General features: G+C 35.7%; 2 protein-coding genes across 4 annotated transcripts in view; both read left to right on the forward strand.

Moving 5' to 3' along the window:
- Positions 1–3,299: 3,299 nt before the first annotated feature.
- On the forward strand, positions 3,300–9,503 carry LOC123676613 (protein spaetzle-like). 2 transcript variants are annotated; one of them, XM_045612686.1, is made up of 4 exons: positions 3,300–3,607; positions 6,973–7,057; positions 8,589–8,970; positions 9,222–9,503. In XM_045612686.1, the coding sequence occupies exons 1-4, from the start codon at positions 3,569–3,571 to the stop codon at positions 9,460–9,462; spliced, it is 747 nt and encodes a 248-aa protein (XP_045468642.1). In that variant the 5' UTR covers positions 3,300–3,568; the 3' UTR covers positions 9,463–9,503. The 2 variants fall into 2 exon arrangements, with proteins under 2 accessions (XP_045468642.1, XP_045468641.1); XM_045612685.1 differs by having other exon boundaries at positions 3,309–3,607; positions 8,586–8,970.
- Positions 9,504–12,371: 2,868 nt separating this feature from the next.
- LOC123676614 (RYamide receptor) overlaps positions 12,372–24,981 on the forward strand; it is a 47,244-nt gene continuing 34,634 nt past the window's right edge. For both annotated transcript variants that reach the window (XM_045612687.1, XM_045612688.1), the window contains exon 1: positions 12,372–12,809. The gene's annotated coding sequence lies outside the window, so the exon portion shown is untranslated. The remainder of the gene's footprint in view (positions 12,810–24,981) is intronic.

Here is a 24,981-nt window from a genome sequence, read left to right on the forward strand (position 1 = left end):
CTTGAAAACTGATTACTTAGCTTGCCAGGTGGTTGTTAAAATTTGAAACTCTGTGGTACTCAGAATAAGAGAGATAGGCCAATCATATGTTATATATTCAAAAATCAGGGAAAAAGAGCTAATCAAATATAGAAAAATATACAGGATGTTCCCTTTGAAACAATGAAGTTGCTATCGATATGTTGCCCACTCTATATATATTTCGTTTTGTGAAATCATTTTAAAAAACACTAGTCGAGTTCGTGAAACTTTTGTACCTCTTTCATTAACAAAGTTAAAGGGGGGGTCAAATTATAGTGAAAAACCCGGTACATTCATAAATAAAACCTACAAAAATATGTTCGAGTATTTTTCTTTCACATTACACGCTTTCCCTGATTTTTTCAATTATATGTATGTATACGATATACCAGTAGTAAAGAATAATTCATACATAGTAATTTCTGATCGACCCATACCTCAAAATGTTATAAAAGTCATTCAAGAGACGTCAATGATATGCATAATGGCAACTCGTTTTCGTGATGTTGAAAGTAGAGGATGGCCAGAGGGAACTGGTCCATTATAAGACATCAGTGTCGAAACGTAATACTTCTTTTTCAATATGGATTTTCCGAACGCAACGTTTCTTGGAAGACTTCCCCAAGTTTTTTTTTATTTCTTAGTCGACGCGCCAGTGTTAATTAACTCTTGTTGGCCAATATACATGCAAGCATGTATTTATTCAGCGAAGAAGTATGGAGTTTGAGTAAGAATAAGGTAAGAAGAAGGAAATCCCAGAAACCAGTTGACATTTCAGAGCAATCAATGGCATTACCATTTGGTTTGAATTTGCCATTATATTCGTTAGAAAACCGTTATTTATGGCAACTTTTATAATTTTCAACTATTTTTCGAAATTTTGCCCCTCAAAGCAAAGAGTTCTCTGATATGTGTCTCATACCTTAACTTTTGCGAATTTTAATTTTTGTCACCTTTAAGATATGAGTCCCAACGAAATGCTAAGAAAACGGGTCGCCGCTACTATAGCTGCCGCAAATACGCAATCGCAATCGTTGGCGACTGGCAAAAGTGGAGGAAAACCCGTTTCCTACAAAGCATTTTTTGAAACATTTGCTTTAACCTTTGCTGGTGCATTCGCTTTGATTTTTTCTGAAAAATTTGCTCTAACTTTTGCTGGAGCATTTTCTTTGGAATTCGCTAAAGTGTTCTCTTTGGAATTTGCTGAAGCATTTAATCCAGAGAATGCTGAAGCATTTCATCAAGGATTGAGAGAGATTGAGATAAATTGCTTCAGAATTTGCTGAAGCAATGGCTACGGTATTTGCTTAAGCAATTGCTTTGGATTTTGCTTTAGCAATTGCTTTGGATTTTGCTTAAGCAATTGCTTTGGATTTTGCTTAAGCAATTGCTACTGTATTTGCTTAAGCAAATGCTTTGGATTTTGCTTAAGCAATTGCTACGGTATTTGCTTAAGCTATTGCTTTGTATTTTGCTTACGCAATTGCTTTGGATTTCGCTTAAGCAATTGCTACGGTATTTGCTTAAGCTATTGTTTCGGATTTTGCTTAAGCAATTGCTACGGTATTTGCTTAAGCTATTGCTTTGGATTTTGCTTACGCAATTGCTACGGTATTTGCTTAAGCTATTGCTTTGTATTTTGCTTACGCAATTGCTAAGGTATTTGCTTAAGCAATTGCTTTGGATTTCGCTTAAGCAATTGCTACGGTATTTGCTTGAGCTATTGCTTTGGATTTTGCTTAAGCAATTGCTACGGTATTTGCTTAAGCTATTGCTTTGGATTTTGCTTACGCAATTGCTACGGTATTTGCTTAAGCCATTGCTTTGGATTTTGCTTACGCAATTGCTACGGTATTTGCTTAAGCAATTGCTTTGGATTTTGCTAAAGCAATTGCTACGGTATTTGCTTAAGCAATTGCTTTGTATTTTGCTTAAGCAATTGCTACGGTATTTGCTTAAGCTATTGCTTTGGATTTTGCTTAAGCTATTGCTTTGGATTTTGCTTAAGCAATTGCTACGGTATTTGCTTAAGCAATTGCTTTGGATTTTGCTAAAGCAAATGCTACGGTATTTGCTTAAGCAATTGCTTTGGATTTTGCTTAAGCAATTGCTACGGTATTTGCTTAAGCTATTGCTTCGGATTTTGCTTAAGCAATTGCTTCGGATTTTGGTGAAGCAGTTGCTCCGGATTTTGCCGAATCAATTGGACCAGCCTTCATACCTCCATCCAAGGACACAAATGAAAAATTTCCCTACAAGTTGAATTCTGCTCGGTTGCATTATCATTGGTATTTTTCTGTTACTAAGAAACAGAGCCAGAATTGTGTCACCCCAGGAAGATCATCCACATCGATCTTGAAGACAATTCCATAAAACCACATAAGTCCGTTTATGTTAACTAAGCGGGGAGAAATTATGGAATCGACGAATAGAGAGAATGCTTCACAAAGCCAAGATGCCTGTTCTAAGAACTACAGACCATCCACGGAGGAAATAGAGCAATAAGGGCAAATTCTTCAGTGAAAGAAAAATTTTTTTTCATATATTCGAAATATTTACAACATCGAGTCTTTTTTCCTTCACAATTTAATATATCTTTATGATTTATTCGGTTTTGTGTCTTAAATCACAATATTGTGATTGCATGATAATAATAATAATAAGAAAATAAAATTTGCTACCTAATATACAAAATAAAGTAGTGTGCAATTTGGAAAAAGCCCGATATTGACGTTTGAATAAATTGAACACCCAGTAGAGTTCTCCATGATTATCATCTAGTCAGTACTTACCTCCGATATTCTAGTATTCACTTCGAGAATATCAATCAAATAAATTCATCAATTTCGGAGTCATTACGTTTTCCAAAGGAAAAAAAGTAGATAAGTTTGAAACATATGAAACTTGGAAAACACTTGGGTTTATTTATTTCATGCGATCTGGAAATTCAATAAAAACCGGATGTTCCTTAAAAAAAACATATGTTTGTTCATTTCCACTTTTTTGATACACCCTGTGTATTTCCAAACGATTTGAAAATGTATTTTTAATGGAACCTGATGATGAATGTTAGCGTTTAAGCGTAATAGAGTCGATGGTGAAACACCCTGTAGATCTTACCGCGAAGTAATTTTCCTCATTATTTCGAAAACATTTTAAAATATGTTCCTTAAACGTAATTTTCACTATTGGCATCAAAAACCGTCCCACTCACAAATCGCTGATTGCCGAAACATCGGACAGTTGTCGAGTCCTTGCAGGAAATGAAAGTCTTGAGCATCTGCCATTAGCGTGGTGGCAAAAGTGAAAAGTAAATTTGTATATTTACCGCGAAAGAGTTCAATGTCAGCCTCCCATAACCGGTAGGAAATAGTGCTCTCAGTTTGCCAGCAGATCGACCCGAGATTACTCCAGCTGGCCGTAAGAAAGAACAGCGGGCGACAGTCAAGTTGGTGTGGACGTTTATAAATGGCCAAGTTTTCAGTGTTACCCCGTCTTCTGTTCAACGCGAGAAATGTGCTCCGGTAAAAGGTGAAATTGACGAAAAATGTTGACGATCTGTGTCTTCGCTTGGCTCGTTTTTGCGGTGAGTTTTCCGGGGGTTTTCCGATAACGAAACTTGAGGTTGACTGGCGCGAATTTTCTTCTACTTTGCCATTCGTTTGTCGAGTGCATTTGGAAGAATTGGGACATAGTACGTAAGCCAAATACCTAACTTAATATCGTAATGAAAATCACCTCAGAATTTAACGGTTATTAGATAAATTTCTACGTTGTGAAATGAACCAATCAGAGTACACCATTTTTTGAATGAATTCTATTTGAATAAGTTTTCAATCTCGATTAAATTTGTTTTTCTTTCTGTCGTTCATCAGTTATCCTCATAAATCTTGTCAAAAAATTATAAAAAATATTTATTTCTTGATCGTTCGAATGTAATAAATCAATCTGTTGTTGGGATCTGAAGTTGAAGCTTTTTGAGTATGAATGAGATCCTACTTTTTGCAGACTTGTGAGGTACCTTATTTGTGCTGTAGTTTTCTCTCGATACTTTTTAGATTGGCTCATTTATTCATTAATTATCAATCAATCAACCAATCACAATCATTTTCCGAATGAACTGTTCGACTTAGTGAGTGTTGCATAAGAACTTTTTCATCGCTGTTTTTCTATTTGTTGTGGTTTCCATTCATTATCGCTTATCAGTTACTATCATAATCCTCACCAGAATTTATGAGAAATATAAATTTCTTGTCTGTTCGAATCCGAATTGTTATTCACCATTGAAAACTCCAATTTCGATCGAAATTATTTTGACAGAGAGATGAAAATACCATAGAATTATCAGAACATGCAATCAAACAGCTTTTCGTTGAGTGCTGGGATGCGCAACCAAGGAAAACAAGATACAAGCATAAACTAACGAAGCGTCAAACTCTTCAAAAGTAACTCTTGTATGAATTTAACGCTAGAAATGATCAAATTTTTTTCATTTATGAAAAAACTACAGATTTAATCATTAATTCGAGCTGATCAGTAAACAATCTAGCCTCATATCAGTCAACTTATGAAATTACATTGATAAAACTATAAAATTATAGTTTTTTTTCATTACTTTTCCAGAAAATAATTTCATGCACAATCGATGAAACATATCCAGAATATTTCGATACTTTGTTCGATTTAGGTCTTTTTATATAACGTAAGATTATTTCCATCATTGAGAAATGGACCAATTAGGGACCAACAAGTAAATATTGTCGAAAAACTTTTCCATCATATTTTTTTTTCAATAAAATTTATAATTTTCATATTAATATTCTGATAGGAATAGTAGAAAAATACGAGTATCACAGAACTCGTCTAACTGCAAATAACAAACTGACGTTGCAAATTCTTCAAAATGCATTTATTTTTTTTCTCAAAACTGATGCAAAATGATCGAATCCTTATTTTCTAACTCATATTGTGAACAAATTGGAACTGCATCATATGTTCAGTTCCTCATTCGTTGTGTTCAAGTTATTCAGAAACCTAAAACATTCACACTCTGGATTTTATCGTTGTTTACAATTACAATAGCTTAAAATACGACTAAAACTGCCTTTTTATCTAGAAGCATTGTTCGTCTGGTTTCTTTCGATAACAGTCCAACAAAAATTGACGATAAAACGACCTAATGTGAATTAGAAATATTTTGTTCCACACCTCTTCAGCTAATTGAAACCAAAGAAGATTAGAAAAGTAAGGAAATCGACAAGATTAGGTAGTGGGAAAAAAAGGGAAAAGCATTGATATCGAGACAGACACTTTGAGGCACAGGTTCACTTCGAAAAATTTAAATACAGAATACGATTATATTCTTCTTAATTATACAGTTTCTATGAAACGAGGTTATTTATATGAGATTTTTCACTGTGGTCTGATTTGAATAGGCTTCTATTAATCTATTATGAATTTCCACGTTTATTAATTTCAATGCTACATATAAAAACGACGTGCTATTAATTCATCGAGAATATGGAGATGTCGATCCATTATTTGAGGACAGAACTTGATCGGAGTTTCAGGTAAAATAATCTATTTTTGAACAGTCGTTCCTCGAACAGATTTCATAATCATTTAATTACGATGACAGTTTGTATATTCAGTGGTGGCGGTTGTAAACACGTTAACTCTATATAACAGAATAATCTAGGTTTGGATCTCGAATGTAGTGTTTAATTTGTTTAATTGACAGAACCCGAATAGGGAATTCGTAAATATGACCGATCAACATTTTGTTTTCCTTATAATTTCATAACTAAGAATTGGATCGGAATGTAGGTTTAATTTGAAGCTTCGTACAAAATTTCGTATTTATTACTCCGTTAGAAAACTATAGCAAAAAATAGAAAAAAAATACCCAAACAGATCTGACAAGCTTAAAAATTAGTTTGAATGTGTTAACTAATTCCCCAATAGTTCATGCCAAAATTCAAGAGAATCATATCATCGGTACATGTAAAGGGTGTTTTTTTTAGAGCTTTAGAACTTTAAATTGCAATAAAACAACGATGGATTATTCGATTGACATGAATTTAATTTATCCGAAAGATAATCGTGTGGCATTACATTTTAAATATGATTTCTGGCATATGACCGCCACGGATGGCTCGGATGTAGTCCAATATGGACGTCCAATTTTCGATGACTTTTTCCAACATTTGTGGCCGTATATCGGCAATAACACGGCGAATGTTGTCTTCCAAATGGTCAAGGGTTTGTGGCTTATCCGTATAGACCAATGACTTTACATAGCTCCACAGAAAGTAGTCTAGCGGTGTTAAATCACAAGATCTTGGAGGCCAAGTCACAGGTCCAAAACGTGAAATTAGGCGGTCACCAAACGTGTCTTTCAATAAATCGATTGTGGCACGAGCTTGTCTTGTTGGAACCACAGCTCCTGGACATCATGGTTGTTCAATTCAGGAATGAAAAAGTTAGTAATCATGGCTGTATATCGATCAACATTGACTGTAACGTTCTGGCCATCATCGTTTTTGAAGAAGTAGAATGATTCCACGAGCCATAAAGCTCACCAAACAGTCAGTTTTTCTGGATGTAACGGTGTTTCGACATACACTTGAGGATTAGCTTCACTCCAAATGCGGCAGTTTTGTTTGTTGACGTAGTCATTCAACCAGAAGTGCGCTTCATCGCTAAACAAAATAAAATGGACGTTGCTCGCGATACGTATTCCGCACAGAACCATTATTTTCGAAATAAAATTACACTATTTGCAAGCGTTGTTCAGGCGTGAATCTATTCTTGATGAATAGTCAAACCAAACTGAGAATAAATCACTTGACAGCTGTTAAATCGGTCGCCAACTTGAACAGTAATGCCAACTTAAAGTTATACAATACCTCAAAAAAAACACCCTATATAATGTTATTGTTCTGTTTATAGGTAGAGACCACACCAATCAACATCTCATACACAGAAAGAGTAGGGAAACTGAGAATAATTTCCCTGACATCGAACCTCAGCAAAGGTGAGATCGAAATATGAATGTTGAAAAAGAAACCTTTCCCTTCCTTAAAACGCAAACAAAAGTACAAGAACTAAATTACTCGAGGACCCTGCCCAAGGCATCCTCTGTCGAAGGACCAGAATAACTAATTACCAATTTTCCACCTACAAAAGACGTTAATATTCGATATCAAAAATATGCCATTTCCTCCTCTTCCAATCAATTTCCACGAAAAGCAGTTTCAGATTCCAAGCACACAGGAAAATTAACTTCTGGAAAATTCCTTGAGGAATATTAGGTCTCAGGCATTCAATTCGGGTCGGACTCGTAGATTTGAGTTCCTGGAATAGCGGCGCTGTATCTGCAAGAAATTGATATGAATCTCTTCAAATCTATATATTTGATTTGAATGAAAGGAACAGCAATTTGCGTATTGAAAAGGGACCTTTTGTGATGTTTTTCTGAAAATCAAGGAATTGAAAAAAAATAATTAATTTAATAGTTTTACTCGAAAAAGATTTCTGCATTTGTTCACATAAAGAAAAACCTTCTTTTTTTGCGGTGCAGGAATAAAAAAAGATGAGATTATCAGATTTTGAATGTATTGCCTCCATTCTGAAATCAGTTGTTCTCGATCAATTCTAGTGATCAATAGTTTTTCTTTCGTTTGATTTTCTACACTCGATCGCTATGCAACGCGAAACACGCAATTTCACCCAAGAGGAATGTGCCCAAGCGGTAGTTTTGCGAGAAGAAGGGTGGACATACACAAGAATTGCAGAAAGGTTTGGAGTTTCCTATACAAGTGTGTCCAGAATGTTGCAGCGATTCAGGGAGACAGGTATGAATGTCCGAAGACCAGGACAGGGTAGACCACGGGTAACAACTGCCATTCAAGAACATTACTTTATAGTTTCTTCGTTGAGACAACGGTTTGCAACCGCTCGCCTCCTTCAAAATCAGCTTGAGCAAACTCATAGGGTGCAAATTAACACTCAGACAATAAGAAATCGCCTCAGAGAATATGATTTAAGGCCTCGTGTTGCGGCAAGAGGCCCAGCTCTTACCCCAGCCCATCGAACGGTGCGTTTGGATTTTGCGAGAGAGGATATTCCCAATGGATATGGGAAACTCATAACCTTTCTGCAAGTTTTCTGTATGTCCACCCTTCTTCTCGCAAAACTACGTCTTGGGCACATTCCTCTTGGGTCAAATTGCGTGTTTCGCGTTGCATAGCGATCGAGTGTAGAAAATCTAACGAAAGAAAAACTATTGATCACTAGAATTGATCGAGAACAACTGATTTCAGAATGGCGCCAATACATTCAAAATCTGATAATCTCATCTTTTTTTATTCCTGCTGGGAAAAAACATCTGTATTGAAGAAAAACGTTGAAAGTGGTAACATATGCATGCATAATTCTGATAAAAATAATTATCATTGAGAACACCTTCAGTTGTAGAATAAATTTGAGATTTCCATAATGTGCGTTAATTCATTTGCGCAGTGTAGATACCTAACCTAAAACCTGAATTATGCCTTTTTCAGCAGCCAGAAACCACACAGAAAAAGAGGTGGTATTCCCAGATGAGTATGATGTGATTTTTGACCCTCTCCCAAGGATAAACGGCATACCCAAATGTTCAAACGGCGATACTTTCTGCGAAAACTTTGAAACCTACCCAAAACATCACCTCAGACAGATCCTTGCTCAGAAGGAGAGTCTCAGAGAGTTCTTCGGTAAAGATGAGGAGGCTCCCTTTATAGTCAACAGGCATGGTGGTTTGGAAGAATCCGTGAATTATCTTTGTCCAGCGGTGGAGAGAACGGTGTTTCCGAAGATCGGTAAGAACAAGAACAACAAGTGGAAGTACATCATAAACCAGGGAGAAGATGGATACATCCAAGGGGTACGAGTGGAGACCTGCAGGAGGTAATGAATCTCGAATACAAGGTATAGATCAAAGAATTGAGAAATAAAAATCCATTAGTGATAAATCTGGATTTCGAGATGGTTATGTCAATGGTGTTGAAGTATAAATTTTACCCTAAACTACTGCAATAGTTTCGTTGAAGGTTTCACATACCTACAATCCTTATATAAAAATGGCCTACTCGCTCTTGTGATTTAATACCTTTGCACCTTCAACTGGACATTTCATTAATGAAATTCTTGGTTTATAGGAGAAACGCCCCATGTGACATCATAAGCGAGCTGCCCTTGGGCTACATAACTAGCTGTAAGCAAAAATACATCTACAGACGACTGTTGTCAGTGAGTGACCTTGGTGCACCAACTCCTGATACCTTCCAGCTGCCCTCAGCCTGTTGCTGTTCCTATAAAAGAGATATGGACTTTTTGGCGCGTCATGGTAGTCAAAAATTGAAGGCTGTGACTCCCAGTAAAACCTTCAAACTTTCCTGATGATTGCATCAGTATACTGAAGAAATAAATTGTTTTTAGTAGTTGTTTTGGTTTTTGCAATACGATTGATTGGGTGCTTTCCAACTATTATTATTATTATTATTATTATTATTTGAACTGGAGTCGTTTTGGTTCGGTAAGCCTTCCGGGAACTGCGACCATGCAGATCGTTTGTTCACTACCCTACTCATTCATAGAAACCCAGGGAGGTTGTCAACGACATTAATAAAATTGACAACCTCCTTAGGGGCCTTGGCCGTTACCTCTCTGGTATCCAGGACCGGCTTACCCATGTGAATGGTTCTTAGGCCAGCCAGCTCCGGACACTTCCATATCAAGTGTTCGGCTGTTTCTGCTTCCGATCCACAGAGCCTCAGCAAATCTCGTCTGCTGACGTACAAATGATGTTTGTACCGACAGTACCCCGTCAGCAGTCCCACCATCACCCGAAGCTCGGCTCGCGACAGCTTCAGGAGCTTTTTGGCGTAGGTAGGTGAAATCTTCACGAATTTCTTTGCCTGAACAAGTTTAGGAGTGTTAGTCCAGTAGATTGTCCTACTGTTCAACTCCCATAGCTGGACCGCAGCTTTATATTGGTCTTTTCCTATCCCACAGAAAGGCTCAGGTCCAGCAGGTGATGCACTTTTTGCAAGCTCATCAGCTCTTTCATTTCCTTCAACCCCACAGTGCCCTGGAACCCATAGTAGAGTCACCTCATTTTCTCTGGCCAGTTGCTTTATGGTGTTACGGCACTCCCAAGTCAGCAAAGACCCCTGACAACACGATTCCAGGGATCTCAGCGTGGTTTGTCTGTCCGTGGTGATGTAGATATGCGCCCCCTTGAGGTTCATTTTGAGACACTCCTGGGCGCATACTTAAACAGCCATTATCTCGGTGCTTTTCAACTAAGTGAAGTTCTCTATAGTGGGTTCAAAATTGTGAAACCCTAGGAATATATGTTCTTCTCGAAATATAATTAATTTCCAATGTGACATACCGTATGTCGTCCCGAAGTTTTCGCATAAGCAAATTATCTAAATTATATTCGGCTTCGTTCTATCTAAACTTCGGTTAAGTAAAGTTCTCAATAATTCTGCAATTCAGCACAGTTCTCATCCGTCATATTGACAGTACCTCTAAACCGGAAACAATTTTCTAAATCCACCCCTTTCCGCTTTCTCATTTCTATAGAAGCAGACCCTTCTAAACTTTGGCATACCTTGAGGTTGTCTCGACACGTAAATTAGTTCCTTCAACTATCAAATAAAGGGGTGACAACACCATGAGATTGACATTATGCTTGATTTGCTGATTTTATGCTTCAGATACTGAGTGCTGAACTTTGACAATCTCGTTTTTATACATTCACTTATTTGAGTCGATACACAAGGAAATTTTCTCGTTGAATGAGTTCGTTCACCTGAATCTGACTTCTTATACATCAAAAGCTTCATTATGAAAGTTTGATTCCACTTTTTCATTAGTTCTATAGAGCAGACTACAAAAACGATATCAGTAGCGAGATCAGTCAATAATTTTGGAAGTTATAGCATGATAACTGAAAAAATTCAAATATTCGTGATGCTGGCATATCGAATATATTATCAACTCTTAGCCTAAAAAACATGTTTCTTTTGAGGGGTTTGTGACCTACCATTTGAGAGATATATTGTTTATTGTATTGCGGCTGTAGGTCCTCAATTACTTCACGAATTCTAACTTTAAGGTCTTGAATCGATTGCAGAGCATTGGCATAGTCCCTATCTTTCATGTGACCCCATAGAAAAAATCTAAATATGTTAAAACCCAAGATCTCGGTGGCCATTTGAAAAATGACATGTAGGAACTTTTGATTCAATTTTGATAACTTGTTATGATAATATCGCATACCTTATAAAGGGTGTTTTTGTTAGAGCTATAGAACTTTAAATTGCAATAACACAACGATGACATGACTTTTATTTATCCGCAAGATAATCTTGTGGCATTACATTTTAAATATGATTTCTGGCATATGACCGCCACGACTGGCTAGGATGTAGTCCAATCTGGACGTCCAATTTTCGATGACTTTTTCCAACATTTGTGGCCGTATATCGGCAATAACACGGTGAATGTTGTCTTCCAAATGGTCAAGGGTTTGTGGCTTATCCGCATAGACCAATGACTTTACATAGCCCCACAGAAAGTAGTCTAGCGGAGTTAAATCACAAGATCTTGGAGGCCAATTCACAGGTCCAAAACGTGAAATTAGGCGGTCACCAAACGTGTCTTTCAATAAATCGATTGTGGCACGAGCTGTGTGACATGTTGCGCCGTCTTGTTGAAACCACAGCTCCTGGACATCATGGTTGATCAATTTAGGAATGAAAAAGTTAGTAATCATGGCTCTATACCGATCACCATTGACTGTAACGTTCTGGCCATCATCGTTTTTGAAGAAGTACGGACCAATGATTCCACCAGCCCATAAAGCTCACCAAACAGTCAGTTTTTCTGGATGTAACGGTGTTTCGACATACACTTGAGGATAAGCTTCACTCCAAATGCGACAGTTTTGTTTGTTGACTTAGCCATTCAACCAGAAGTGCGCTTCATCGCTAATGGACGTAGTGCGCGATAGGTATTCCGCACAGAACCATTATTTTCGAAATAAAATTGCACTATTTGCAAGCGTTGTTCAGGCGTGAGTCTATTCATGATGAATTGCCAAACCAAACTGAAAATGAATCACTTGACAGCTGTTAAATCGGTTGCCATCTTGAACAGTAATGCCAACTTAAAGTTATATACCTCGAAAAAAACACCCGTTATTTTCGGTACCATTCAAACTAGAAAAAAAGTCTCCAGAAGAAAAACCAAATAATTATTAATTATAACAAAAGGCTACAAAAAGAAACTCGTTCAATCTGAAAAAATCCCATCTTAAAGTCCGGAAACCGATCAAGATCCAAAGCACTCAACCGGAATACTCCCCAAAGAGATGATGAAAATCCCCTTCAAACTGCAAACTCCCATTGAAAAGATTAATTTCAAGAAATCCGCGGAATTTTTCGTTTGAATTTGGAGATTGCCTTCTCAGTTTTATTAATACGGCTTTTTGAATCTTCATTAATCCGAAGTGAAGGACCAATGGACAGGCGCAGTTGCGGCGCGATGCTCTTCGAGACTTCAACTTCAGCGGGAAATCCGGCAGTTGAACGCTCACTGTCCCCCCCGAACGAGGAAAAGCGGGAAAATTGGCGACCGTCAACCACCTGTTCGAATGTTTCGGAAAGTTTTAAGTGCGGGTTGAGAGCGCTTTTCTGGACACCGACCAGTTTTCCGTGGAAAATGCGGGATTGCACGTGAGTTTCCACGTTTTTCCGATATACAGCAATATTTTTTTGGTGAATATTTTCCTCCTGTCAAAAATTTTATGTATATGGAGAACAATTATCGAAAATTACAGCGATATAGTATATAACATTACTAGCAAGGTAAGAGGGTTTTTACTGGCGAATGGAGGATATAATTGACGAGCCGCAGGCGAGTCAGTTACCTCCTTGAGCCAGTAAAACCCGTTACCTTGCGTGTATTGTTTTATATTTTATTTGTTTCTCATTTGTAAAAAGATTAGATAAATTCCAAAAAAATCTCAATAATTTGTCTCAAATGTCGTAAGCTATCATAAACATGTCTATGTAAGCTATGGAAGCGTTGCCATGAACATGTCTGTTTATTTTTCTTTACATTTGTTTTGGCGAAAGCGAGAATGAATGTACCAAAAGAAATTATTGAGGCAGCCAGTAGTGTAGCTTCAAGTTTATTACCTGCAAAATCAGCTTCAAGGTACGAGCGAGAATACGACGACTTCAAAAAGTGGCAAAACAAAAATAATGTGATTGGGGTAACTGAAGATGTTTTGTTGGTCTACTTGAATCAACTATCAGCTAGATTCAGCCCTAATACTTTATGGGCAAAATGGTCTATGCTGAAAAGCTGCTTGGAAATGAAAGAAAATGCCCCTGTTCGCAGGTTTGTTTTCCTCAAAAAATTTATTGAAAAATATGACGTTTAGCTGTCATTTGCAGATTTCAAAAGGTAATAGCGTTTCTGAAACGAAAAAATGATAGTTATACGCCACAAAAGGCCAAGGTATTAAGTAAAGAAGAGGCTGAACAATTTCTTTTACTTGCTCCTGATGACCAGTGGTTGCTGGCGAAAATTGTAACAATATTTGGGATTTTTGGATGTTGTCGATGTGACGGAATTCTCTCCTTAAACATGAATGATGTAGAAGATATAGGAAAATACGTTATTGTGACATTGCGGCAAACAAAAAATTTAACAACAAGAAGATTCACCATAACCGATGATGGCTGCAGCTTCAAGCCTTGCATGTTATACAGAAAATATGTAAATCTTCGGCCTCCTGGAACAGAAAGCCTAAGATTTTTTTTGACATACCGACATGGAAAGTGCAACATATATGACGATAAAATAAAATTTTCTAATGTAAATAATACTACTAACTTGTAAAAATTTTGCAAGTTAACTGTCAGTTTTACAAGTTAGTGACTTGATAAAATAAACTTTCTTGATTAATATTGTGTTTTTGGAAACTGACGTTTACAAATGAGAAACAAATAAACAGTTTATTCGGGAAATATTCCCCCGAATTACACTCGTGCATCAAAATGACCGGAAAATTTCGCATTTCAGCGTGCTTTCTTTGAAAAACGGCATTCGGTCATTTTCATTTTTGGAGAAAGAGCCCGACACCGAAGGAGGAGAGCTCTTTCTCCAAAAATGAAAATGAACTCATGCAGTTTTTATGACAACACGCTGTCATGCAAAATTATCGGTAATTTTGATACACTTGTGCAATTACTTACGATAACTTCCTTTTTGATACTCAAAATCACGAAACAATAAGACGTAAACATTTTATGACCATTGAAGCTGTTGAAATTTCAAGAGGTGTATCGAAATATGTTGTTGTTTCCGAAACTCGTAATTTTGCTTCATTATTTCCGTTAATAAACTTTTAGTAAGAATCGTAGGAATTTTATTGAGCTCACCTGAAATTTTTGTTTGCGATCTAAAGAAAAAAATATTGAAGCACTGAAGTGAAGTCAGGTCAGGAGCTTCTGAGCTCTCGTTCATTCATGCTCCAATTGCATGTATATGGGTATGTATGTGATCTCCAAGGATGCTTTCCTTCCAAGAAACTGTTCAAGAGGCTTGAAATTGTTATTTTTTATATAATGTACATGTGAAATCTCAACTCTTCTAAATTTTTTTTGAATTTTCATTGATCCTGATGAAGCTATATGAATAATACAAATTTTCGCACGAAATTTGAATTGGTTATTTTATACGTAGGTATGAGCACGTAAAAAATCGAATTGAATTCTATAACAAATTCATCAATAGTGAGTAGAGCCTCATTGCTTGAAACCATTCCCAGCTCCAAATTCAAAAAATACAGTAATTGTGATGAAATGATAGAGCGATATGTTTGGTGACGAGAGCTCGAAATTAGAAATCATGAGAACACCTCGCATGAAATATTTCATTGAATTAGCACCTAGCTCTTCCATGAAAAAAATTATTTAAAAATAGAATCTTCTACTGCCAAGTTTGCTCAGTCTGTCGCGTTATGATTAAAATTTTAGTTTCGGCTCATAAAATGTCTTTGGAATTATTCTATTACCTATAATTATGAGTCATTCTTAATTACTTGAAAGTTCCTCATTTTCAAAATATAAACCTGAATGAAGCACTAAAATCTGACCTAATGGTCAGAATGACTATTATATAAAAGATCAATTAAAACTCAATTTGGGGATTTTTCGAGTTGAGGCATATTGTATTGTATTATAGTAATGCTAAATTTTATCTTGATCGAATTCGTAATTTTGAAATTACAAAATTTCGGACGGCCATACTTACGAAACCCCTATGTGGCCCCATTCTTTTTGAGACTTATCGTTTTTACGGACGGACATGAATTTGACAACGGTTTCATCATCGAAATTAGAAAAATATGAAAATTGTGACGAGATGAAACAGTCACCTTTTTCAATAAAACGAGCACTCAAAAAACATCAACCTACTCTTCGAATTGGATTGAAAAATCGAAAATGGTAATTTCTGATAAGCTTTACATATAATAATAAATGATCCTCAATTAAGAATAATGTTACTTAATAGATAGGATGAAAATGTCAAATTTCGACAATTTGATGTAAAAATCATCAATCTCCTTGTGAAACACGTCAATAACATAAATGGTAATATTAATTCTGCACCAGCTGTAACTGAGTTGAAATGACGCTGATGAGATGTTGATTCAGAACATTCACAATTGACAGAGTTCCATTATTCAAAGGGATTATTCAAGCGAAGGTCTTACACCCCTACACATTCAACATATAGTGAAATAGAAAATATTCAATTTTTCTTTTCGAAAAACAGAGTCAACTTGTTATCTAAATGATATTCTATCGTGACCATTTTTATCGACATTTTTCAAATAATGTGTGTGATATTTCAAATAAATACTAATTAGGAGTTGATTATCATTGAAACACACGTGTAACATAATACCAATATATATTCAACAAATTTTTCCTCTCATTAAGAAGCGGCATTTTAAATTGTTAAAAGGTACTCATTTCGAACCAGGATATATCCTGTAATCAAACAGAGTAATCTGATGGTTTCAGATCTGGAGACCTGGAAGGCCATATAACTTGAAACAATACCTGCAACTGACTCCTAACAAACGAAACGCAACAAAACTAATAATGTTAAATTGACAGTAATTATGTTCTTTTAATAACTAAAAGGTACCTCACACTCCAATGTCATCACCAATTAGTACGAAAAGACCCCTTCACAATTCTTACCCCAGTTATTTTTGACATGAACTGAGATTGAATCGTTCAAAATCTGCATCATTCTGTCGGAAATATTAACGGTCTCGTAAAACCTCGTTGAATATTGAAATTGTCACCTCGATACTTTGATGTACGACTCGACCGTTCATTTCTGTGGTCTCAGGAAAATCAGCTCTGGATGTCATTGTTTCAAGTTTGCACGAATGCTGGAACCGCATTAGTTAATTGTTTAAGCCTGCCATAACTTCGGTTGAAAGGCAGTTAAATTTCATTCGCTTTATTGCCAGGTGTTAAATAAATCACTCAGAAGTTACAGCAAAATATTCTTTCTATGGTTGTTTCTTACGGGTGATTTGACGTGAAACAATTCTGTGATTTTAGATCCTCAGTTTCCAACGTTTCGATATTCTTGGAAGTACAATAAAAAGTTCGAACTCACCTGAGGAATTGGTATCAGTGGAATTCAACGCTTATTTGTCTGAGATTTTGTGAAAATCAGGAGAATGTCTCCTTCATATAAAAGATATAAAGTTTCCATTTCACATCATTTAGGAATTCTGTGGTTTTCATGGTCCTACTGGGAAATCATGAAGTAATTTCGTAACGACGTTTTCATCTTCTTGTCTTTCTTGGGTTTGCAAAATGAGACAATCATTGATGACTGATTCAAACTTCGTTATCGGGCTTATTCCAAATGGCACATCCTATATTGTTTTTTCATTATTCAGCAGAATGTTATTATCTTCCTGAAACGATTGAAGTTTTTCCTTTCTAATTTTATTATTCACGATTCATTTTCCAGTAGCAATATGCCCAATATTAACGTTTGAATGAGTCATCAAAGAATCGTGCCATTTCGAACATTAAAAAGTCAATACGTTCTTCTAGATTTCACTCTCAAAATCTCATTCAAATAAATTCATTCATTTCGAAGTGTTCGGGTTTTTCAAAAGAACTTGCAATTTATGAAAAATCGAAATATCTCAAAAACGTTGAGTGTGAAGCATATGAAAGTCCAAACTTGATGTCATAAAAAACACATTTGTTTTGTCATTTACACTTTTTGTTACTCTCTGTATATTTCCAAAAAATTTGAAAATTTCAATGCTTAACCGTACAGAGCGTCGAGTCAATGTTGGAACACGCTGTATAGATTTTTTAAATATCATTTTGTTACAAAACCCCGCAAGCAAAGAAGAAAAAATATTAATTGGTTCTTTTATTTTTTCTCATTATTGTACGTTAAGATAAAATAATGTGTACTAGCCGAGATCCTAGCGATTTGTGATACGAAATGGCGTACGGAATCCGATCGTAAAACGATTCTGACTACAAAACAATCCCAATATCCGATAGGAACATTCTCTATCCAAATGACTACCATAGTCCACTGCATTGTTGGGCAATAAAAGAATGCAAAAAAAATCGTAGTCGACATCCGTGCGGTTGTTAAATTTTTACGATCGGTCTTCATGGCCTCCACGAATACGTGGAGTTCTTGAAATTTCCGATTTCCACGTTGCGATTTGAAATTTTTTTTGTCTTATCTAGATGAGACGATATGGGGGATTTGATTGTTCCTTTATCTGCAGATATTCGCTGAACTGCTGAGAGGGGGATCTGCTCAATTTTCCTAGGCTATAAAGCATTTTCCAATTTCAAAGCTTGTCACACCAAATCTCATGTATTTTCAAAGTTTCCCATAAAACTATAGATGATGACTTTTCTAGTATTTTCTCAACAGTGGCCAGAAACAAGGTGATTTCTACACATATATTCGATAAAATTAATTTTATTTCATAAAAAAGTGGACGTCCAAGTTAGTTAACGTCAAAATATCAAACCTACATTCCTTACTGTCATAGCCACTGAGAATTCTTACAGAAAACTAATAAAGATAATTTCAAATTACATTAGACTAAAAATATATGTATTCGGACTAAACATTAACAAATTATTAAACATAATTGCAGTTCTTTTTTCACTGAATGAAGTTATTTCGAATACAAACTTGTTTCTTGGTTATCTTGATATTTTAAAACCAGTAAATACTTAAATGCACATAAGAAATATGAGTGACATATTCAAGTACATTTTTATAGTTTTTTCTTATATGTATAGTAATTCTCCAAACAAAATTGGCAATTGTTCATATAGGTACAGCTATAATATTGTTTTCTATGGCTTAGAGATTTATCGATCATAGGAGTTTTACTATTTCTAGGAATACTAATAGATTCTACATAATACAATAATTTCCAATAATTAACCTTCAGAATATTATTCTAAATAATCGCCCAATGCAAATGTCCCTCTCAACATGAATTGCATTGTATTGCAAACTTCATTACAATTCATTTTCATCCATGAATGGCAAATGGTTAGACACACAAATAAAAATAACTGTAAACAAACTAAACAACCGATGATGCTCTGCTCAAACTCCGTTCGAGTATAAGGGCAAGATATTCACCCCACTGAAAAAAAAAATCGAAACGGCTTCAAACATGCACAACATATCGCTCCATTCCTGAAAATGGCATAATAGTATATTATTTCATAAGGGGGAGATGTGTCACTTTTCATGGCGAGCTTGTGTTTACCCGCCGAACGGAGTGAGGCGGGTAATTTAAGCAAGCCATGAAAAGTCACTTCAACTCCGAATGAAATATGCTATTTTTTTTCAAAACGTTTTGTAATTCATACATCAAATTCTGAACAAAAACGTACGAGAATATATCAGATTTGCACAGCTTTCATGGTTATATTTTATTATTATACGTTGGTACTTCGAACTCTCCCGTCAGCCGTCACGGATTCATCTGTCATAGCCCAGTCATATTAGGTAAAAAAAGGGGTCAACTTCGGAATGAAAGATAATAAGCTGCAAATTAGTATGAACCTTTGTTTTGTCATTCTAAATGTTGTCTCAAAAGTCACAATCGTTATCGTGTCCGCGTCTCAAGATATTCAAGGTCAAAGGTCACAAAAATCGGTTTTTCGCGAATATCTGGCTTCCTATCGGTTAAATGAGATTTGCATTTATTATAAAAGATGTAGGCTATAAAATTCCCTACAACTTTTGTTTGAACTTTTTTTTCATACGACCAACCGTTTTGAAGGTAGAGCGCGAAGAGTGCACATCGTACAGTCATATACGGCCTAATGCAAGGTCAAGCGTGAGTTATGGTTATCAGTACGTTATAAAGTCAATTATTTACTTGGAAATTATAATTATTAAACAATGCCTATTATTTATGTACTAACTATTAATTATTTATATTTAATTAAAGTAAGTAACTTGATTATTTATATATAATTATTCATATTTAACTATTTAAGTATAAAATATTATTAATTCTGGATTATATATTTTAGTTTTATTTTAAGTTAACACGACATTATATATCTTTTCTTTAAAACGCGTAAATTTCTCAATACTTATATACCTGGAAATACTTGTCCCTACCCTATGCCCTTTTCTATTCATTGCCGGGACAGATGTTCTATAGTATTCAAGGCCACTCTCTCCACTTTGTATGAGTCAAGATTATTCGTTAGTTGGAAATTGTACCGTTGCAACTACGGACGTACGGTTTTAAGAGCTATGGCTGATTTGTGTTTTATATGTGATAAGAAACTTTCAGAAGGTGTTTCTGTGAATGTCGTACGTGGTTTACAAACTTTAAAAACTGCAAGTATTGAAAGAAATGATGTATCCAAGTAATCCCGATGAAGAAAATACATATGATCCCGATATTCTGGAAGGTTTGGAGATGAACATGACAGATAATGAGGATGATGACAATGAATCGAACATTTTTGAGCGACAAGAAGAAGAAGACGACGAAGAAGAAGAAGATAATTAGCTTCCATTTCCAATTTCATTACAATTAAAATCAACAAAGATACTTTTGATATTTGAACTCACATTTTGATAAACGTATATTATGCCGTATTTAATAATAAATAAAAATATGTGTAAAATATATACTCTTACTATCATTTTAACTTAAAATAAAACTAAAATATATAATCCAGAATTAATAATATTTTATACTTAAATAGTTAAATATGAATAATTATATATAAATAATCAAGTTACTTACTTTAATTAAATATAAATAATTAATAGTTAGTACATAAATAATAGGCATTGTTTAATAATTATAATTTCCAAGTAAATAATTGACTTTATAACGTACTGATAACCATAACTCACGCTTGACCTTGCATTAGGCCGTATATGACTGTACGATGTGCACTCTTCGCGCTCTACCTTCAAAACGGTTGGTCGTATGAAAAAAAAGTTCAAACAAAAGTTGTAGGGAATTTTATAGCCTACATCTTTTATAATAAATGCAAATCTCATTTAACCGATAGGAAGCCAGATATTCGCGAAAAACCGATTTTTGTGACCTTTGACCTTGAATATCTTGAGACGCGGACACGATAACGATTGTGACTTTTGAGACAACATTTAGAATGACAAAACAAAGGTTCATACTAATTTGCAGCTTATTATCTTTCATTCCGAATTGAAAGCCCTAATATGACTGGGCTATCACTTCATCGTTGATTTATTTTCATTTCTGCTCAGAAGTCAAGTCGTGAACAATAACAAAAACAATATTTACTCTACACCTAGTAATATCGCAATTCCTGGAACTTGTCTAAATAGAAATATATCAAGTAGATCATGTGTTATCAAATCTCGAACTCATCCAATAGTATAGAAGAAATTGTTTCATAAAATGGAAGGTAGAATCAAGCAAAATTATTACATCTCGTATGGTTACTATTTACATTTATTTTGCAGAATTGTTGAACTCTCCAGGGTGAAAAAAATTGAAAATACTAATATGTACAATCCACGCATATGTATTTACAGTCCATTCAGGAATTATTGACATCGAAGCAGGCCGTGAACTAAAAATCACTGAAGTATTTTTCCCTCCGGCGGAGGAAAAGTAGAACTTTTCGATGATCCTGTCAGTCGAGAAAAGAAGTTGTTATTGTACGTTTGAAAAAAAACAAATTTATATTTCAGATATTGCCAGAAAAAAAATCATGTTAGCAATAAAATCATCCCCTAAATCAAGTTGGAAAAGGTTCTTTTCAACTTCCAATTCGGTATGAAAAGCCTGCCAACGTTCAGCCACTGAATCTTCAAAATTGACGGATGGGCTCTCAATCAATCAAAAGGTCTCTTTCGCCTCTCAAACAACCAATTGTTGGATGACATCCTCTTCATCCGCACATGATGGAGTCCCTCCAGGACTGCAAATTGCCGAATATTGAGTTGGATTGTACAGATCCATGTAAAACAAGGGTATTTTAGGTTTGGGGTTCAAATTTATTCATGAGATCGACAAGAGGGGCAACGGTGATTGCTTTTTGACGGATCACGGTGAGAATTCGTGACACGTATTGACATTTGATGGAACACGTGATCATTGGTTCTTCTGTTTGATCGACAGTTTTATATTTGGAGGTTTAAATCGAAGTAGGTGGTGGACATTTCATCATACTTTTCATTTGGCTTATAGAAGATTAGATAACCTTAATCAGGAAATGTTTTCTAGGGTTATGCAGGGAGTTTCAGAGTGACGTGTTATATATAGATGCTAATTTAAATTGACAATAACCCCTACAAGCGCTAACTATATAAATCAGCTCATTCTGTTCCTCGCCTACGTATCCTAACCTGACATAACTATCATGTCAAAACTGATTCTGTGGGCGAGTTTGCGTAGGCAGATACATATATTAGATTATATGATAATCTAAGTGAGCAAGCAGCTGTTAAAATCTCAACATTATCAATGCAAAATCTGTGTTCTACTCAGTCTGTGATGTGCCCAGCTAAACTTTCTATTTTCAATAATGCTACAGGATTCTATCAGCAGATTCGATTATCGAAAATTTTAGGTGACGTAAAGGAGTTACTTGCGTTCAAATACATGCGAAATTGAAGTCAGCTTACAGAAGTCGCAGCTTCCAAAGTACAAATATGTCATCCTATGCTCTCAAGTGAAGATATCAAATTGAACTGTCACAGACATCCACGTAACCTCAAATGAAATATTTGTACTCTATGGAGTTTCTAAGAAACGTTCTGGAATATGAAAGGTGGAAGATATTTTTCTTGCCATATTAAAAGCATTTATTGTCGAGTGCAATTTCAGAGCAATACACGTGTATTTGACGACTTGGTTTTTCTCCAAGATTTACAGGAATTCAACCCTGAGGCCTCGATATGTTATATATAATAGGGATCCTCGAATGGAGAAAAAGAAATAATAGACATTCATAAATCATTTTTATGAATAAATGACACAGTCCTTAATAGCACAACAACCATAATGAAAAAGGAAAATGAGCATAATATAAATGCATGAAAATATAATTATAAGACAAAATTGGACTCTCTACATGCTCTTTGTATTTTCGGAATTAATTTTTCAGCCCAAGTGAATCTGATTAACAAATACAGGATTAAACATGGTTGATTTATGCCTAACATCCAAGGATTACACGAGGGGCCGTATAATGTATATTTTCTACGGTATTACAACAAACGTCTACGCCTAGACAGGCAAGTAAGGGTTTTATCCGCTTTCAGCAGATTACAGACTTCCATATTTTAATGACGCGTTTCAGGTTGATTCTCATCTAATATTAAACAATCTCACCTAGTTGGCCTATAGGGAACTGGAAGGAGTAAAAGGTCGTCTTCCCAGATCCTGTTGGAATTCATTTCGATGGAAAAGGACTGTTATGGATTTTTAATGAGAGGTGGAAGAAAATGAAGACATAAGTGAAAATTTAATCAAGGAACACTGGCTTACAACTGTGGGAATCTTATGTCTACCTTTGTTTATGTAGTCAGGAGTTGCAGACCTATTCTGTGTAAGTCTGATATGGACTTTGTTATAATATGGTTACTTTATACTCAATCGTTAAAAATTATCCTTGATTGCTTCAAATAACAAGAAACGTCTTATTTTCGATTCCTTTCAAGATTATTCGCACTCAATAAGGTCAGCAATTGCTTCACCAAATAGTCCCCCATTAAAATACTTCAACCGTTTCCAAATCCACTCAACACCCTGGGAAAAAGAGTTCAAATACGAAATAGCCCCGAACAGATGGACCTTATTGACGTTTCCAAGCCAAACAATAGCGACATTTCTCGGTATTCTCCCAAATTATATCGCTTCCTGCCAGCGAACTCAATAGGAGTTTCCCTAACAATGACATACATTTTAAAACCAGGATTACTCCGAGATAAGGGCAATAAACCATTTTAGTGCAGGAATAAAGCGTATGAAGCCAACCGCACTTAGTTTGCAGCATTACCAAACGCGTCAAAAATTCATTTCAACGTGAATACGATCGCTTGCTTGTTTTGGATGAAGAACTGAATGATTTTCGAGCTGGAAACAATGTCCAGGTATAGATTCGTTCTGAATAACGATACCAACGTCTTTCTAGCTAGAGGGTGTTTTTTTAGAGCTATCGAACTTTAAATTGCAATTAAACAATGATGGATTATTCGATTGAAATGAAGTTCATCCGCAAGATAATCTTGTGGCATTACATTTTGAATATGATTTCTGGCATATGACCGCCACGGCTGGCTCGGATGTAGTCCAATCTGGACGTCCAATTTTCGATGACTTTTTCCAACATTTGTGGCCGTATATCGGCAATAACACGGCGAATGTTGTCTTCCAAATGATCAAGAGTTTGTGGCTTATCCGCATAGACCAATGACTTTACATAGCCCCACAGAAAGTAGTCTAGCTGTGTTAAACCACAAGATCTTGAAGGCCAATTCACAGGTCCAAAACGTGAAATTAGGCGTCTTTCAATAAATCGATTGTGGCACGAGCTGTGTGACATGTTGCGCCGTCTTGTTGGAACCACAGCTCCTGGACATCATGGTTGTTCAATTCAGGAATGAAAAAGTTAGTAATCATGGCTCCATACCGATCACCATTGACTTTAACGTTCTGGCCATCATCGTTTTTGAAGAATTACGGGCCAATGATTCCACCAGCCCATAAAGCGCACCAAACAGTCAGTTTTTCTGGATGTAACAGTGTTTCGACATACACTTGAGTATTAGCTTCACTCCGAATGCGGCAGTTTTGTTTGTTGACGTAGCCATTCAACCAGAAGTGCGCTTCATCGCTAAACAAAATAAAATGGACGTAGTGCGCGATACGTATTCTGCATAGAACCATTATTTTCGATATAAAATTGCACTATTTGCAAGCGTTGTTCAGGTGTGAGTCTATTTATGATGAATTGCCAAACCAAACTGAGAATAAATCACTTGACAGCGGTTAAATCGATCACCATTTTGAACTTTTGCCAACTTAAAGTTATATACCTCGAAAAAAAAACACCCGTTACAAGTAGTAGATTGGTCAGCGTCCGTATATAAGACATAACATGTGGTGCCATTTTTGCACGACTGAGCTGGCAACTCAAATGGAATACAATTGTCATTCGTAGTAAAATCAGAGAAGAAGACGTGTGGTGTGGATTTCCACACTGTTGGAATTATTGCATGGTGGGCTATTGCTTATAGAAACAGGTCATCTTTCATATTGCATTCAAT

This window comes from Harmonia axyridis, chromosome 3, assembly GCF_914767665.1.
Source record: "Harmonia axyridis chromosome 3, icHarAxyr1.1, whole genome shotgun sequence".
Lineage (NCBI taxonomy): Eukaryota > Metazoa > Arthropoda > Insecta > Coleoptera > Coccinellidae > Harmonia > Harmonia axyridis.